Source organism: Castor canadensis, chromosome 14, assembly GCF_047511655.1.
Source record: "Castor canadensis chromosome 14, mCasCan1.hap1v2, whole genome shotgun sequence".
Lineage (NCBI taxonomy): Eukaryota > Metazoa > Chordata > Mammalia > Rodentia > Castoridae > Castor > Castor canadensis.
The window spans coordinates 94099380-94116388 of NC_133399.1; the positions used below are offsets into that span (position 1 = coordinate 94099380).

At 34.6% G+C, this 17009-nt stretch overlaps 1 protein-coding gene across 7 annotated transcripts in view; it reads left to right on the forward strand.

The window, feature by feature from the left end:
- Window positions 1-17009, forward strand: part of Spock3 (SPARC (osteonectin), cwcv and kazal like domains proteoglycan 3) — a 419208-nt gene that overhangs the window by 381799 nt on the left and 20400 nt on the right. For 6 of the 7 annotated variants that reach the window (XM_074055028.1, XM_074055027.1, XM_074055026.1 and 3 more), the window contains one exon: window positions 7725-7844. The exons of the other annotated variant lie outside the window; for it this stretch is intronic. In XM_074055028.1, coding sequence (XP_073911129.1) covers window positions 7725-7844 — 120 coding nt within the window. The remainder of the gene's footprint in view (window positions 1-7724; window positions 7845-17009) is intronic. 7 annotated transcript variants of the gene reach the window in all.

Here is a 17009-nt window from a genome sequence, read left to right on the forward strand (position 1 = left end):
GGATATATTTATAAAATTGATGTCTTTGTTAATCAGAAAAAGATAAGTTTTAATACTGTTATGAAAATAATATTTTAAATATTATCATTTATGTGATGTTAACTACAGCTTAAAATCTCTAGTAGCTAGAAATTGGTTCATAAGTGCTTCTGAATTACAGAATGAAATAATCGTTATGACAGATTGGTGCCTAGGAAAAGCAGCAGGAGACTCTTTGAAGGCTATCATAAGCCAAATTCACAAATTTCATGATAATGTAATTTTATTTATTTATGTACATATTTGAAGGTGTGTCTAAATGTAGTTTGAATAACTAGGGAATTTCTTCACTAAAAATTTATGGGGTACAAAAAAAACCAAATATGTCTGCTGTTTTGTGAACTAACTTTCATTGAGTTTATTTAAGTCACTACATACCTATTATACTTCATTTAATCACCCATTCCTTCACATAATTATTTATAATATTTAGCAAGAATAAATGATCTAAAGAATGCTTTAAAAACTTTTTGATTCAAGCCTAATAGAGAAAGGAATAAATTGGAGTAAAACATAAAATTTTCCTAAAGATAAAGGCACATTAGTGTGAATTCTGGCTCTGTTATAAACCTTCTCAGAGCATCCTCCCTGCCTGGAAGTCTGCATTTACATCATAGTCTCCTTGTTGTATAACACAATGACAGTCATCACTAACAAGTCATATGGCTGGACATCAGTATCATTCCTTAATACATGACAATTCTTAATAATTACATTTAAGTATCTTACAGTGTGTCTTGATCCATTTGGGTTGCTACAACAGAATACCACAGACTGAGTACCCAAACAACAGAAATTTATTTCTCCCAGTTCAGGAGGGTGATAAATACAGGATCAAGGAGGTACCAACAAATCCAGTATCTATTGAAGGCCTCCTTCCTAATTCATAGATGATGGTTCTCTTACTGTGTCCCCATATGGTAGAAGGAGTGAGAGATTTAATCCCAACTGCAAAGACTCCACCTTAGAACTAATCACCTCCCAAAGTCCCTACCGTCTAATTTCAAAACCTTGGGATTAGGTTTCAATGTGTAGATTAAGAAAGGACATAAACATTCATTTAGCATGTGAGTGAATTGGCATTTGAAAAGTTTTTTTAATAATATGCAGAGAGCTCGATATCTATTAAAATGTCAGAGTCTGTGAAATTTTGATAGATGAAAAATATTTTTGAACTCTAAAGAATAAAATGAAAGTAAAAATTAATAATTATCATTAATAAATGATTAGGTTAGTAGTTATAAAATATGTCAACTTTGTTAATATTTATATTTATGCTTACAAAATTTAATTAAGTTTCAGTAAAAGTGTAAAGTGCCTAACTTGGCAAGAATTCCTTCTTTGTCTAATAATTTCTTATAACTCATTGCCAATTTTAAATTAAATGAGTTAATTGTTGGCCAAAAAACACTCATTTGAAAAATTCTAAAAACATTTTCCAAAGTTTTATATATAAAATATTTTAATGAATACCAATTTTTGGAGGGTCTTTGAAATTAAGATGTCCTGTTCAGATACAAAAATTTCTCCAATTCTCATTATATCTGATCCTCTTTGAGCAGTGAATGTTAAGAATCTGAGATATGAATGTAGAGTTTCCTTGGTTAACTTTATCATTGATGTATTGCACTGGTTATTGGTAGGGAGCACCTGCTAGTTTAATACTATAGAAATTGTTATGAATTAGGAGTACCAGATTTCTCACCAAATACCTAAGTTTTGAACAAGGTAAAATAAATTCTCCAAACTAATAAGATACATTAGAAGCTAATACTCTAATGTTTGATGTAATGAATATGATCAGTAAATGTTAATTGTTCTCTTTTTTTATCTCATCCACATACTATAAATTTAGTTTTCACTCATGAAAAAGTGCTATGATATGGAGGGGGCAGATAATACTCTACTACTGATTTTGAAACCAGAGTTTTAGGGCTCAGACCTGACTCTGTGGGTTCCATGTGTCATGTCTAGTCACTTGCTCATATATGCTACATAAAGAGCCAAGTAATGGTGAAGGGCAGAGAAAAGAGGGTTATTATGCAGCATTGACATGCCACAAAAAGAGGAAAAGTAAGCACTTCAGCCTACCTCAGGGTACAGACATAAGCTTTAGGTATAAATAAGAAATTGGGAAAGAGGTGAGAGGAATGCATAGTTATTTAACATTCCCAGTTACAGTGTGCCTGATTGATAGTTATCTCTGTTCTGATTTTGTAAGAGGTTCTGGAGAAGTTGTTATCGCTGTCTTCACTTGAGGGGAGCAACTGGTGCACATGAGATGATTACTCCTGCTCCAGGGTGCAGCCTCATCATTATAAGTAATTGTTCTTATCTAGGGGTGGTCTGTCCAGTGAGGCTCTGCTATTCTCTACTTAGATGCAGTTTCACCTTTCATTGTGAAGATATTATCTATCAGTTCTGTCCATTCCAAGGTGACTGCAGAGATAATGGCTCAGAGCCAAGATAGTTACAAAATGGAAGCAGGAGGCCAAATTTTGCTCTGTAGTTTTGGCCCAAGTACAGTCAGTGATCTTAGTAAAAACAATTTTTAAGTACCTGTTCAAATTTTCAAGTTTGAAGTAAAGCCAAATGAATGGTTTAGAAAGTATAGTAACCACAATTCACTATCAGCCTCCTGCCTTGCTTCTCCTTCTCCAAACCTTGCTCTCCTAGGTCACAGAGCTGGTCATTTTTAAGTATGGCAAGTTTTTCCAGCTTGGTAACTATCTTATTTGTGAATTGGCTACCAAATTCAAATACTGCTTGTAGATTTTTCTGCTTTGGTAAATGAGAACATATTTCATTTCCCATCTATTTTCCATTATTATTGTATAGCTTCTCTTAAATTTCCAGGGTTGAATATATTTGTATATGTTAAAAAATATATAAACATTAGCAAAACAATAAAATTTTTTTTAAAAAACACACTTAACTACATGTCTACGATAGCATAAAAAGTAGTATCTCACACCTCCTTGTTCTGTAAAAGGAGGACAGTCACTTGACACCTTTTGCTCTTCACATCCTAACTTCCAGCTCTCTACCTCTAAAAGCTAAGATTGGACCATTTTTAGCCCAAATGATAACATTCATATTATATTGTTTCATCACTAAGTCTTCCTGCATGCATTTTTCTGTCCCACTGTAGTATTAACTTTAAGTGCATTCCACTGTTCCATATGCCACCTGCTTTTACAAATTGTCAGACACTGTTGTGCCAAATCTCCCCCATCTCTATCCATAAGACTTGTTCCTTCCTGAGCTGCCCATCCATTCGCTGTATCTGCAGATTCCCTATATGATATGTGTTCTTCACTTCTACATTTTTCTGCTGTGAGTCCTACTTTTATGAAGTTTATGTCTTTGTTTTTCTTAATTTCCTTTGTCATTTTGCTGTAGCCAGTTCTCATCGTGGCATGGAATGCAAAATCTCTGATTTCTTGCACATCTAAAAGTGCCCTGTTTGATTGATGATAGCATAAGTATGACGTGCTAGATTAAAATTCATTTTCTTTACAACCTCGAGGCCTTGCTTCATTATCTTCCCTAATCAATTATAGTTGATGTCTACTAGGACACCTACTAGGTTGTAGGTAACTTCTGTTTATGTTTTTCTTCCTAAAAACTCATGGTCTTTTAATATTTCATATTATAAATTTTACAAGATGTGTGTGTATGTGATCTTTCTTATACACTTCTATGTCAGATATTAGATTTCTTAGAAAACCCTCTGTGGCTCTCATCCTTTCCTTTATGTTTTTCCACTTTGATGTTCGGTCATTGTTTCTATTCAGTATTCTAGAAGAACTTATTGGCTTTATCCAGATCCATTCTGCCCCGTGTATTTTTCTTATCAAATTTGTGTATACATAAAAATAAGCATATATGTAACTTTTTAAAATTTCTGGGAGTTCTTGCATCTTCACTCATCTGTTTTATAAAACATCAAGCTCTAGTGAATGATTTGGTACAACTGAAGACTGTGAGTCAAAATCCAACCTTTTCAATCTTAATTTAAAATTGTATTTATCATGCTAGCTTAATTGTTGTTCTGTTATTCATTCCTGGCTGCATATGTAATTAGATTAATGAGTCTCAAGCACTTTTCCTTCTCCATTGACTAAAAAATTCAAGGCAGTATTTAACTTCTGCTTCCCAGCTTTCACAATTCTTAAAAGTAAAGATAATATTCCTATCTTTAACTTTCCAGGCTTGAGATTAAAATCAAATTTGAAGCCTCATCAAAAAGGATTTCATATTGTAGAAATGCAAGATATTATTTCTACAAAAATTAATTTGCTTAGTAGAACTACTGGCAAGTAGGAAGAGAATCTCTTAATTGACTTCTTTAGGGAAAGTTTTTAGTAAATCATCAATAGCTGTCAAATGCCTGTGGTAAAGCTCTACCTGCTTCAGGGGAATGTGGGCTAGTTTATACAGAAGAAAAGGGTTTGGTGGCAGGAGTATCATGCTATAAATAATATTATACTTTGATAATGTCTAAACTACATATTTCTTTTTGTGTCCAATAAGACCAGATAGACTTGTGATTTACAAAATATCATGACACTATCTATCATGGTATCTCTAAAAAATATGTAAGGGAATGGAGTCTGTCTTACTGAGTAACCCTTATCAGCTACTGTGAAATATGTGGTTGCATGTACTATAATTTATTTCTCAATAGGATCTCTTTGATACCAATTAAACTTTAGGCTTGAAGACATATTACTTTAAAGTCAAGAAGATATAATGCATAAGTTTGATACTATCTTCTAAGAATGTGATTTACTAATATCAAAACCTGCTGCAGTGATGATAATACATTCATTATTTAATGAAAGGAAAGATAATGAAATCTGAGGGAAGCAATGCTTGACTTCTATGTTCTAAACTGGCAACTGCTACTTTGTTGATTTCCTTTGAGATTTCTGAGGTGGATTGCTGTAGTGATTAAGAACAAACTTCATGAAATCTAACTTTTGGATGCAAAACTTGACTTCACCACTTCACCTGTCTGAGGTCAGACAGGTTCCTCAGTTTGCTGCCTCAGTTTCCTAATAAATTAGAGTGGAAGCAAGAATAGTGTATACTTCATAGAATTTTGGTAAGGATTAAATATGTTAAAAAATATAAAGTATGCATACACATAATAATAATAGTGCATGCACATAAGTATGCATTATTATCAGCTGTTATCATTATTACAATTATTGCTACAGAATTCTTAAATTCTAAGATATTAACATTACAATCCATGCATAAGCTTATGTTAAAAGTTAAGTTGTGGTATTATATGCAACAAGGTAATGTTTGCTGTCATATTTGAGCAAATTTTCTAAAATACTTTTATTATTATGTAAAATAATAATAACTAGTTTTCCTTACTTTCAAAAATCATACAATTTCAGATTATTCCCTAGTAAGCACTTTATCACTATATTGAAATCTACTAATCAATAAAATACTGTGTGCCAATCTGTCCAACAAACATTTTTCATCCTTCAGCAGAAAACTTACTTGATGAAAATTTTTCTTGATGGGTTTGGTTTGTGAAAAAACATAATACAGGCATAATTTGCTTAAATTTTTTAAATGTTTACTTGTTTACACTAGGTAATGCATTGACATGTTTAAATTATATTTTTATTTTTTGGTGGTACCAGGGTTTTGAACACAAGACCTCACACTTGCTCAGTAGTGCTCTATCACTTGAGCCATTCCTCGTTCCCTTTTTATTTTTCAGATAGTATCTTACATTTTGTCCGGGCCTGGCAATCTCCATTTCCTAAGTTAGATGGAATCACGGGTATGCATCACCATACCTGGCCTGTTTGAATTTTTCTGAAGCATAAATGTGGACATGCTGAAAACTCTTTTATGCCCCTACATAATCACTACTAGTTCCCATTGTAGAGAAAACAACAGGTCATGTCTTTAGTACATTCACAGAGCTATTTTAAGCATATATGAGTAAATGCATTTTCCTTCCTTACACAAATGAAACTGCACTAAACACACTCTTCTGTTCCTTAGCTTTATCTACCAACAGCTATATTTTGATTATACTTCCATTTTGATACATAAATGGAATTTGTATTTTTATAAGGCTTCAATGGATAGATGTACCCGATGAATATCACCAGACCACTGCTGATGGAGAGTTTTGTTGTAAACAAACTTGTTATTTAAAAGTACCAAGAAAACCTGTTGAAATCACCATAAGAATGGGAGTAAGGTAGAAAGGAGAAAAGGAGGGGATGAAGCAATTTGGGTTATGAACATATATGGTTGTTTTTTAAAAATGAGCAAGAAAATATTATTAGTACAGAATGCTTGACAGGTGAGAAATATGTACCATTTGCAACCTCACAAGAGACATCTTCAATAACAATATCCTCTAACCAAGGTTGAAAAATGTTTTATATTTTTTCAAAATATCCTAGCAGCAAATGAATGGATGTGGATACTATACTGTAATATTAGAACATATAAATTATACTTTTCTATTTATTCTATAGCAGAATCATATAACATTTCATAAGTAACATTCAAAAACAGAAAGGAAGTTAATTTTAATTCTAAGTCTAAATGGTTTTCCTTTTTTATTGTTGTGCTGGGGGTGCATTGTGGCATTTAGAAAAGTTCTTACAATATATCAAATATATCAAAGTTGGTTAATAATTCAAATTTTGTTTATTTGTAGGGATTGAATGCTGATTCTAGGATGAGTTCTACCACTGAGCTACATCCATACATCCCCTAATATTTCACTTATTATAAAGGAAAATATATTTTTTAAAAAATATCTTGCAGAACTTCTTTTTTTTTGTTGTTAGCAAACATTGTTTATTAAGAATTCATAGTAACTGCTTGCAGTTTGCAGGCCAAGGATTCGTGGTAACAAAACCGTAGAATAACTCCGCATTACACAAAAAAGGGGAAAATAGAATGGTCTGAAAATACTTACAGAATTAATTTCAAATCAGAATGATTGACAAGCTTAACATAGAACATCTGCACTGCTGTTTAGAATGGCTTGACTTTTAAAAAAGTTACAGCCAGCAAAAGCAGGGAGAGCAAAAAACACCTCAAGGGCACTCGGCTAGGAGTTCTGAGACATGGGGCCTCAGTTGGCCTCTTTGGCATCAGATAACACAACTCTTCCTTGTTTGTCCTTAATAAGTATACAGGATTAAACTAAAATAGAAATAGCATATATTTTGTGCATTCCTAATACATTGGGTATACTAAATACATTTTTGAATCAAAACACATTATAATAAGTGTGGCTAATAAGTCTGTAATATTCATTCCGAATCTTAGAACCCTCATTTTCTAAGATGCCCTTTCTGTGATTGATTTACCACAGATAAACACTCAATTACTGTGACGTTAATAAGAATCTACAACCAAGGGTTATACTATGAGGAGTGGAAGTAAAATTCTACTAAAGATGTTCCTATGTTATATAAAATGTTATTGTTATATTACATTATATTATGTTTGAAACACATTTACTTTTTGCTTTGGGAAAATTCAGTCAGAGTTAGTCATTGTATTACATTTATTTTTTCATTTAGCTATTGTTACTTTTCAGGTTATGTGGGAAGTTTGAAGGATAGCATTGACATCCTCCTAACGTTTTGTTACAGATTTGTGTAATTTCTCTTTGTCTTTAGTGTGCAGTGACCTGGAATTCAGAGAAGTGGCAAATAGATTGCGGGACTGGTTCAAGGCACTTCATGAAAGTGGAAGCCAAAACAAGAAGACAAAAGTGTTACTGAGGCCTGAGAGAAGCAGTAAGATTTCTAAACCTGATAAGTTATTGTCTTTGACATGGGATTTGTATCTAATGAATCACTTAAACCAAACACACATTTCAATGTTTACCCATTCCTTAGACATTAACCACAACTCACAAAATTGTGAGTACTTCCAAAGACTTCTTTAATAGTTTGCAAGACAATAAAGCTTTTGGGACAAATCTGAATATAGGAAAAGGGATTGTTTCCTCAGAGACCACTTAGATTCTAGCTGAAGTTTAAAAGTACAAGTTTTTCTTCAATATTTTATCAAAGTTGTAAAGACAGGACAGTCTAGAAAATAAGGGTAAGAACACAGTTTGAGTACTTAGGTATTTACAGATCACAACGAGACTCTCCCAATTTTAAACTTTTCAAGATTGCTTTTCTGGATTCTTTCATTTGACCCTGTGTGAAATGGGTCAAAAGACAAAAGGATATTTGTAAATCAAATAAGTAAAAGTCCAAGGAAAAAATCAAATCATATGAGTCTTACAGGATTCCATCTTCATCTTTAAAATTTTTGCAAAGTTTAGTTTTTTTCCATTTTATTTTTTATTTATTCATTTATTCACATGTGCATACATTATTTTGTCCATTTCTTCCCCCTGCCCCCTGCACCTCCTCTTCCCCCACACCCCCCTCACTTCCAGGCAGAACCTGTTCTGCACTGTTCTCCAATTTTGTTGAAGACAAGACATAAGGAATAACAAAAAAGACAAAGCATTTTTGCTAGTTGAGATAAGGATAGTTATACAGAGATTCCTAGCATTGCTTCCATGCACAAGTGTATTCAACCTGAATTGATTCATCTCTACTTGACCTCTTCACTAGTTTCTGATCACCTTCCCATACTGACCTCTGTCGCTTTAAGGTTACTGTATTAGCTCCTCTGCAGTGGGGACATCAAACACTTTCATGTTTTGGGTTTCCTACCTATCCCCATTCCTCCCGTATGTGCTCTCCCCTTAGAGTGTGACCCAAGTCCAACAACCTTGCTGTATTTGCCCTAGATTTAAAGTCCACATATGAAGGAGAACATGTGATTTTTGGTCTTCTGGACCTGGCTAACCTCGTTCAGAATGATGTTCTCCAGTTCCATCCATTTACTTGCGAATGATAAGATTTCATTCTTCTTAATGACTGAGTAAAACTCCATTTTGTATAAGTACCACATTTTCTTAATCCATTCATCAGTAGTAGGGCATATTGGCTGTTTCCATAACTTGGCTATTGTGAATAGTGCTGCAATAAACATGGGTGTGCAGGTGCCTGTGGAGTAACCTGAGTTGCATTCCTTTGGGTATATCCCCAGGAATGGGATTGCTGGATCATATGACAGAACTCTGTTTAGATTTTTAAGAACCTTCCATATTTTTTTACAGAGTAGTTGCACTAGCTTGCATTTCTACCAGCAGTGTACAACGGTTCCTTTTTTCCCACATCCTAACCAACACCTGTTGCTGGTGGTGGTTTTGATGATAGCTATTCTAACAGGGGTGAGGTGGAATCTTAGTGTGGTTTTGATTTGCATTTCCTTTATGGCTAGAGATGGTGAACATTTTTTCATGTGTTTTTTGGCCATTTGAAATTGTTCTTTAGAAAATGTTTTGTTTAGTTCAGTAGCCCATTTCTTTATTGGTTCATTGATTTTGGGAGAGAATAGTTTCTTGAGTTCCCTGTGTATTCTGGTTATCAGTACTTTGTCTGATGTGTAGCTGGCAAATATTTTCTCCCCCTCTGTGGGTGGTCTCTTCAGTTTAGAGACTATTTCTTTTGGTGTGCAGAAGCTTTTTAATTTTATGTAATCCCATTTGTCCATCATTTCTCTTAGTTGCTGAGCTGTTGGTGTTTTATTGGGGAAGTCATTGCTTATACCTACTACTTCCAGGGTTTACCCTGATCTTTCCTGTACTAACTTCTGAGTTTCAGGTCTGATATTAAGGTCCTTGACATATTTTGAGTTGATACTAGTAAGGGTTATAAATATGGATCTAGTTTCAGTATTTCGCAGTCAGATAACTACCTTGCCCAACAACATTTGTTGAAGATGCTGTCTTTTCTCCATAGTATATTTTTGGCATCATTGTCAAAAATAAGGTGGGCATAGCTGTGTGGATTCATCTTTGGGTCCTCTATTCTGTTCCACTGGTCTTCATGTCTGTTTTTGTACCAGTACCATTCTGTTTTTATTGCTATTGCTTTGTAGTAGACTTTTAAGTCAGGTATTGTGATACTTCCAGCATTGCTCTTTTTGCTGAGTATTGCCTTGGCTATTCATGGTCTCTTATGTTTCCAAATGAACTTTAGGGTAGATTTTTCAATCTCTGTGATGAATGTCATTGGGATGGATTTTGATGGGAATTGCATTAAACATGTACATTGCTTTGGGTAGTATAGCCATTTTTACTATGTTGGTTCTACCAATCCATGAGTGTGGGAGATCTCTTCACCTTCTGTATTCTTTGATTTTTTTCTTCAGGGGTTTGTTGTTCTCCTCGTACAGTTCATTCACATCCTTTGTTATGTTTTACTCCTAGGTATTTGATTTTTTTTTGAGGTTATTGTAAATGGAATTGTTTCCATATATTCCTTCTCAATTTGTTCATTGTTGGTGTATAGAAAAGCTAATGATTTTTTAAGTTGATTTTCTATCCTGACACCTTGCTGTAGCTGTTTATGGGGTCTAGGAGTTTTTGTGTAGAGATCTATGGGTCTTTAAGCTATAGGATCCTGTCATCTGCAAATAGGGATATTTTGACAGTTTCTTTACTTATTTGTATTCCTTTTATTTCTTCTTCTTGCCTAATTGCTCTGGCTAGGAATTCCAGGACTATGTTGAATAAGAGTGGGGATAGTGGGCACCCTTGTTTCATTCCTGATTTTAGGGGAAATGGTTTCAGTTTTTCTCCATTAAGAATGATGTTGGCTATAGGTTTGTCATATATAGCCTATACAATGTTGAGGTACATTCTTTCTATTCCTAGTTTTCTTAGACTTTTATCATGAAGTGGTGTTGGATCTTGTCGAAAGCTTTTTCTGCATCTATTGAGATGATCAAATGGTTTTTGTCTTTGCTTTTATTAATTTGCTGTATTACACTTATAGATTTGTGTATGTTGAGCCACCCCTGCATCCCTGGGATGAAGCCTACTTGGTTGTGGTGAATGATCTTTCTGATGTGTAGTTGGGTTCGGTTTGCCATTATTTTATTGAGGATTTTTGCATCAATATTCCTTAAGGAGATTGGCCTATAGTTTTCCTTTTTGGAGGTGTCTTTGTCTGGTTTGAGGATGAATGTAATACTGGCTTCATGAAATGAGTTAAGCAGTGTTCCTTCCCTTTCTATTTCATGGAAATGTTTAAGGAGAGTTGGTATTAGATCTTTTTTAAAGGTCTGATATAATTGAGCACAGAATCCTTCAGTTCCTGGACTTTTCTTATTTGGGGAGATTGTTCACTGCTGTTTCAATTTTATTTTGGGTTATAGATCTATTCAGGTGATTAATATCCTCTTGATTCAATTTGGGATTGTCATAAGTATCTATAAATTTGTCCATTTCTTCAAGATTTTCAAATTTATTAGAATATACGTTCTCACCATAGTTGCTGAAGATTTATTGGATCTGTGATGTTTGTTGTTATCTACCCTTTTGCATTTCTGATTTTACTAATTTGGGTTGTTTTCTCTCCTCATTTTAGTCAGTTTTGTCACGGGTCTGTCAATTTTATTTATTTTTTTCAAAGAACCAGCTTTTTGTTTTATTGATTCTTTATTTGTTTTCTGTTGTTGTTGTTGTTTGTATTTAATTAATTTCAGCCTGTATTTTTATTATTTCTCTCCTTCTGCTTGTTTTGGGATTTGCTTGTTCTTGTATTTCTAGAGTTTGAGATGTAGCATTAGGTCATTAATTTCAGATCTTTCTGTCCTCTTAATATATGCATTCATGGCTAAAAACTTTCTTCTCAAGACTGCCTTTGTTGTGTCCCATAGGTTTGGGTAGGTCATGTTTTTGTTTTCATTAAATTCTAGGAACCTTTTAATTTCCTCTTTTATTTCATCAATAACCCATTGATCATTGAGCAATGTGTTGTACAGCTTCTTATTGTTTGCATGTTTTCTACTGTTGTTTTTGTTGTTGAATTTTAATGCATTGTGATCAGATAGAATGCATGTGATTATTTCTGTTTTCTTATATTTGCTGAGGCTTGCTTTGTGCCCTACAATATGATCAGTTTTGAAGAAGATTCCATGGGCTGTTGAGAAGAATGTATATTGTGCAGAAGTTGGGTGAAATATTCTGTAGAAATCAGCTAGGTCCATTTGATCTATGGTGTGATTTAGATCTAGGATTTCTTTTATTGATTTTTTGTTTGGATGACCTACCCATTGGTGATATGGGGGTATTAAGGTCTCCCACTATGACTGTATTGGAGTCTATATATGCTTTTAGGTCCTTCAAAGTACGTTTGATGAAATTGGGTGCACTGACATTGGGTGCATATAGGTTGGTACTTGTTATTTCCCTTTGGTGTATTTTACCTTTTATTAGTATGCAGTGTCCTTTATCTCGTTTGATCAATGTAAGTTGAAGTCTACTTTGCACTAGATAAGTATTGCTACTCCTGCCTGTTTTGGAGGGCTACTGGCTTGGTAAATTTTCTTCTAGGCTTTAACCTTAAGCCAGTGCTTGTTTCTGTCAATTAGATGGGTCTACTGTAAACAAGAGATTGTTGGATCTTCCTTTTTAATCCAGCTTACCAAATCATGTCTTTTGATGGGGGCATTAAGTCCACAACATTCAGTGTTAGTATTGATAGATATGTGGTGATTTCTGACATTTAGTTGTTTTTGTTGTTTAAGGGTTTGATTGTATGCAGCTGAGTCAGTGTTACTCTCTGATTCCATATTTTTTCTTCTACTGTGGTTTAGTGTTGCTTGTCCGCTCATGGTTTTGTTTGCATTCATTTTCTGGTGCAGAATTCCTTGAAAAATCTTTTGTAGTGGTTTCTTGGTGGTCATATATTGTTTTAGTTTCTGCTTATTATGGAAGAATGAATGATAATTTTGCTGGGTAGAGTGAGTTGAAGTTATTTTCATTCAGTGCCTGGAATACATCACTCCTTCCTCTTCTTGCTTTTAAGGTTTTTGTTGAGAAATCTGTGATTTTGATGGGTTTACCTTTGTATGTTATTTGTTTTTTCTCTCTTACAGCCTTCAATATTCTTTCTCTAGTCTCTGTGCTTGTTTTAATGGTAATATGTTGTAGGGTAGTTCTATTTTGGTCAAGTCTGTTTGGTATCCTGGAGGTTTCCTATACTGGGATGGGCTTAGCTTTCTCTAGATTTGGGAAATTTTCTGTTATTATTTTGTTGAATATATTATAAATCCCTTTTCTAGCATCTCTTCTCCTTCTTCAATGTGCATGATTCTCAGGCTTGGTCTTTTGATGGAGTCGGTGAGTTCTTGCATATTCCTTTCACAGGTCTTGAGTTGTTTGACTAATAGCTCTTCAGTTTATCCTTTAATTTCGATTTCATCTTCAAGTTCTTAGATTGTCTTTTTCTTATTCTAGTCTGCTGGAGTGGCCTTCCAATTGTTTTTGTATTTCTGTTTCATTCTTTTTTCTGAGGTTTTCCATATCATGGGTTACTTCCTCTTTAATAGTGTTGATTTTCATCTTTAATTCATTTATCTCTCTATTTATAGTGTTCTCTGTTTCACTTTGGTGTTTATTTAGGGCTCCTATGAGTTCATTTATTTGTTTCTATGTCTTCTCTTATTTTTTATTTTTGATGTCTTGGAATTTCTTGAGTACATCTTGTACATTTTGCTTGACCATGTCTAGTGTCATCAACATGAAATTCTCAGCGATTACTTGGAGGATTTCTTCTTTTGGGATTTTCTTTTGGGCTTCCTTGGGTTCCTTGGCATTGTTTTTCTTTTTTTTGTTGGAGTATGGAACTGAGTATCCATTTTCTTCATTTCCCTCTGAATCCTGTATTAAATTATTTTTGTGGGGAGAATGGTTTCCATTCCTTTTTTGCCTTCCCATCACTCCATTTGGTACTGCGTAACTATGTTCTTGATAGGCTATTGATGGTTTCAGTCCCCTGTTTTCTTTCCCTTGGTTTAATTTTGTTTTTTGAGTTTGTTGGGTTTTTAGGTTAGTGAATATGTATGCTATTTCTGTCCCTGATCTGTGTGTAATTTAGTATTAGATTACTCACAATAATACAACTAACAAAACAAAACAAAAAACCAAAATAAAATAAAAAAAAAAAAACAAAGAAATCAACAATGAGAGATGGGCAAACACACACAAACAAACAAGAAACAAACAAACAAAAATTCCATGTTCAGGAACAATAGAGTTTCGGGCTTAGTAGTTCTGGTGTTACTCCTTCAGCATCCAGTCCTAGCATTGATATTTAAGTAGAGGCTCTGTCTTAGTCTCTCCAGGTGATTGGGGAGTCTCACCAGTTTTTTTTATTTTCTATCTTTCAGCAACAACTACTTAGTCAGCTCCTCCCTTGATGAGGTGTGCCTTGTCCTCAGGTTCCAGAGTTTAGCACTGTAGCCCACCAGACGTGCTTCTTTTGAGTTGGGTTTTTGCTGTGTTGGTTTACTGGGGCTTATTTCTTTGCCTGGCCCCCTTTCTCTGGGACAAGGTCAGTGATCTGTCGGCCAGCACCCTGCTGTCAGCATGTTGTGATGGTTTGTTGATTGTTTTTCAATTTTGCAGTGTTGTTTGACTTTGGATGTTGCTCATTGGCTCAGGAGATGAGCTTTGTGGAACACTATCTGTCCTATTTCAGGCAGTGGCTTATCATCCGCTGGCTGTCGGCCCTTCTGCCTTTCCGGCCTTTGTTTATTGAATGTTTGCACAGAGTCCATCTCTTTGCCACTTCCCCCTTCTCCAGTGCACTTATAGCACCCCACCCCTCTGCCACTTGTTCATTTTCAGTTCTTTGTTTGTTGTTCAGTTTTTGGTTTTTTTTTCTTGTGGGGCTATGCTGGTTTATTCCAGGAGTGGCTGTGGGAATACTGCATGACACTTGGTGCTCACCTGTTGGTCTGCTGGATGTCTCCCAAGCAGGTTTGGAGTTGGCATCTGGCAGCACGGGAGCCCTCCTGTTTTTTCAGTGTAATGTGTGGTGGGGAAGCTTTGTATGGCCTGTCGGTTCAGGGTGTCAAAGTTTTTATTCTTCTTGGTACTTTATTTCTGCCAAGTGTGGCTCCAGTGTCTCAGCAAGATTTTTGATTTACAGAGCTCACACTGCTTCTGCACTCTAATCACCATTTTGGTTCCCTCCCCAACGTTTTTTTAAAAATTCTTTAGAAATAGAAGTTGAAAATTGAAATAGGTCACTTGTTATGAATAAGTTTATCAACTTTTCACTTTGTATTATCATTTACATTTTAAAAAATCTATTTTTATTTAATGGCCATAAAAAGTATATTGAGCTGAGCCCTGTGGCTCATACCTAACATCCCACCTGGTTACTTGGAAGGCAGAGGTAGGAGCATCATGATTTGAGGCCACCCCTGGCAAAAAGTTAATCAGATGCTATCTCAAGTAATAATCCACACATATGGTAGAGGCAAAGGTAGGAGGATCATGGTCCAAGGCCAGACCTGTGCAAGAACCTATCTGAAAAATACATAAAGCAAAAGGGCTGTGGGCATGACTCATATGCCCTGAGTTTGAGCCTCAGTACCACAAAAAAGGAGTGGGGACTTTCACAAATGGAAGTATTTTCTTTGAAATTAAGAAAAGGGTAAGTGACAGAAATTTATGAATCAAATTGCTTAGATGACAAAGAGCCAGATGTGCTTATGTATCATAAGTGACAGGATCATCTACTTTCTCTTTTAACTCTCGAAATGAAGTTTCTATCAAAATCACATGGTAAAACAACATTCATGCACAATCTGTATTTCCTAAAATGCTTACTTGCTTTCTTCCTATTAAGAAATTTTCTGCAATCCCAACCTTGTGGATTTATAAAACCTATGTTCTAAAGAATTTAACATGGGAGTATAATCAAGGTGCTAGCTTTGCATATAATTGTCTTTGAATGATGGATGAACATACATACATTTCTTTTTCTGTATTTTAGAAAGAAATTATAGTACTTCCTGAACCTGTAGGAGAGTTGCTCAGATCTGTTTTTTAATTCATTGATCAAATTATTGGGAGCTATAAATTATGTGATGCCTTTCAGTCTGAACTTATTTTATAGAAATAACAGTTAAGTATATTTGCCCCTCATACTTAAGAAAATATGTGTGATATCTGAAGGTTTCTTCTAGAACATTATGTGTAGATTTAAAACTTAATCACATTTACACTTGTCTCCCAATACATTTACTTAAATATTGTATGCTATCAAATTTCTCTTATGAACTTGATTATAGACTAATAATTTTGGAAAAGTTCTGAAGCAGAACTTATAGAACACTCAGCATGATGTTTAGTTAATTGTACACATACATGAGTATTATTTCCTTTTCTATCTTTTTCTTTCAAGAAATGCCATGAGATTGTCTTAAGATAGTGGAATAAGTACAAGAAACTCCTCTGGAGTTGAGTATCTTTGGAGAAAAAAGTGAGCCTCAGGATAATTAATACTACTTTGAAGTACTCAGTGTCAATGGTAATACATTTCAGAAGCAAGTTTTCCATTAGAATGCAGATAACAAATCCATATGTAAGAAATGGTGGCTCCCTCATCTCCTCAGATCTAGACACCCTCTGGATGAATCCATCCCTGATGTCATCATATTGAAATGGGAAAGCAATTCTCCAACATCATTCTCCTCCACCATGCCATAGCTCCTCCTGCCTTAGCTTCTTGAGTGCTTGGATAACAAGTGTACTCCTCTTTGCCTGGTCCCATCTCCTTTTTGCTTTCATCATTCCATGATGACATTTCTCACTATCTAGGATACTGATAATTTTTTGAGTATTTAATTGTCTCTCTCTCCTCTGATTACTATAAACTCAATTAAGTTAGAGATATATATTCACCACTGTATTTTCAGAGTCTACAACAGAGTTTAACACATAGTATTCACTAAAAATGAATAGAAAGAATAATAAAATAATGAATGAATGAAGCAGGGAAGCAGTCCTTACAGTACATTTGATGACTACA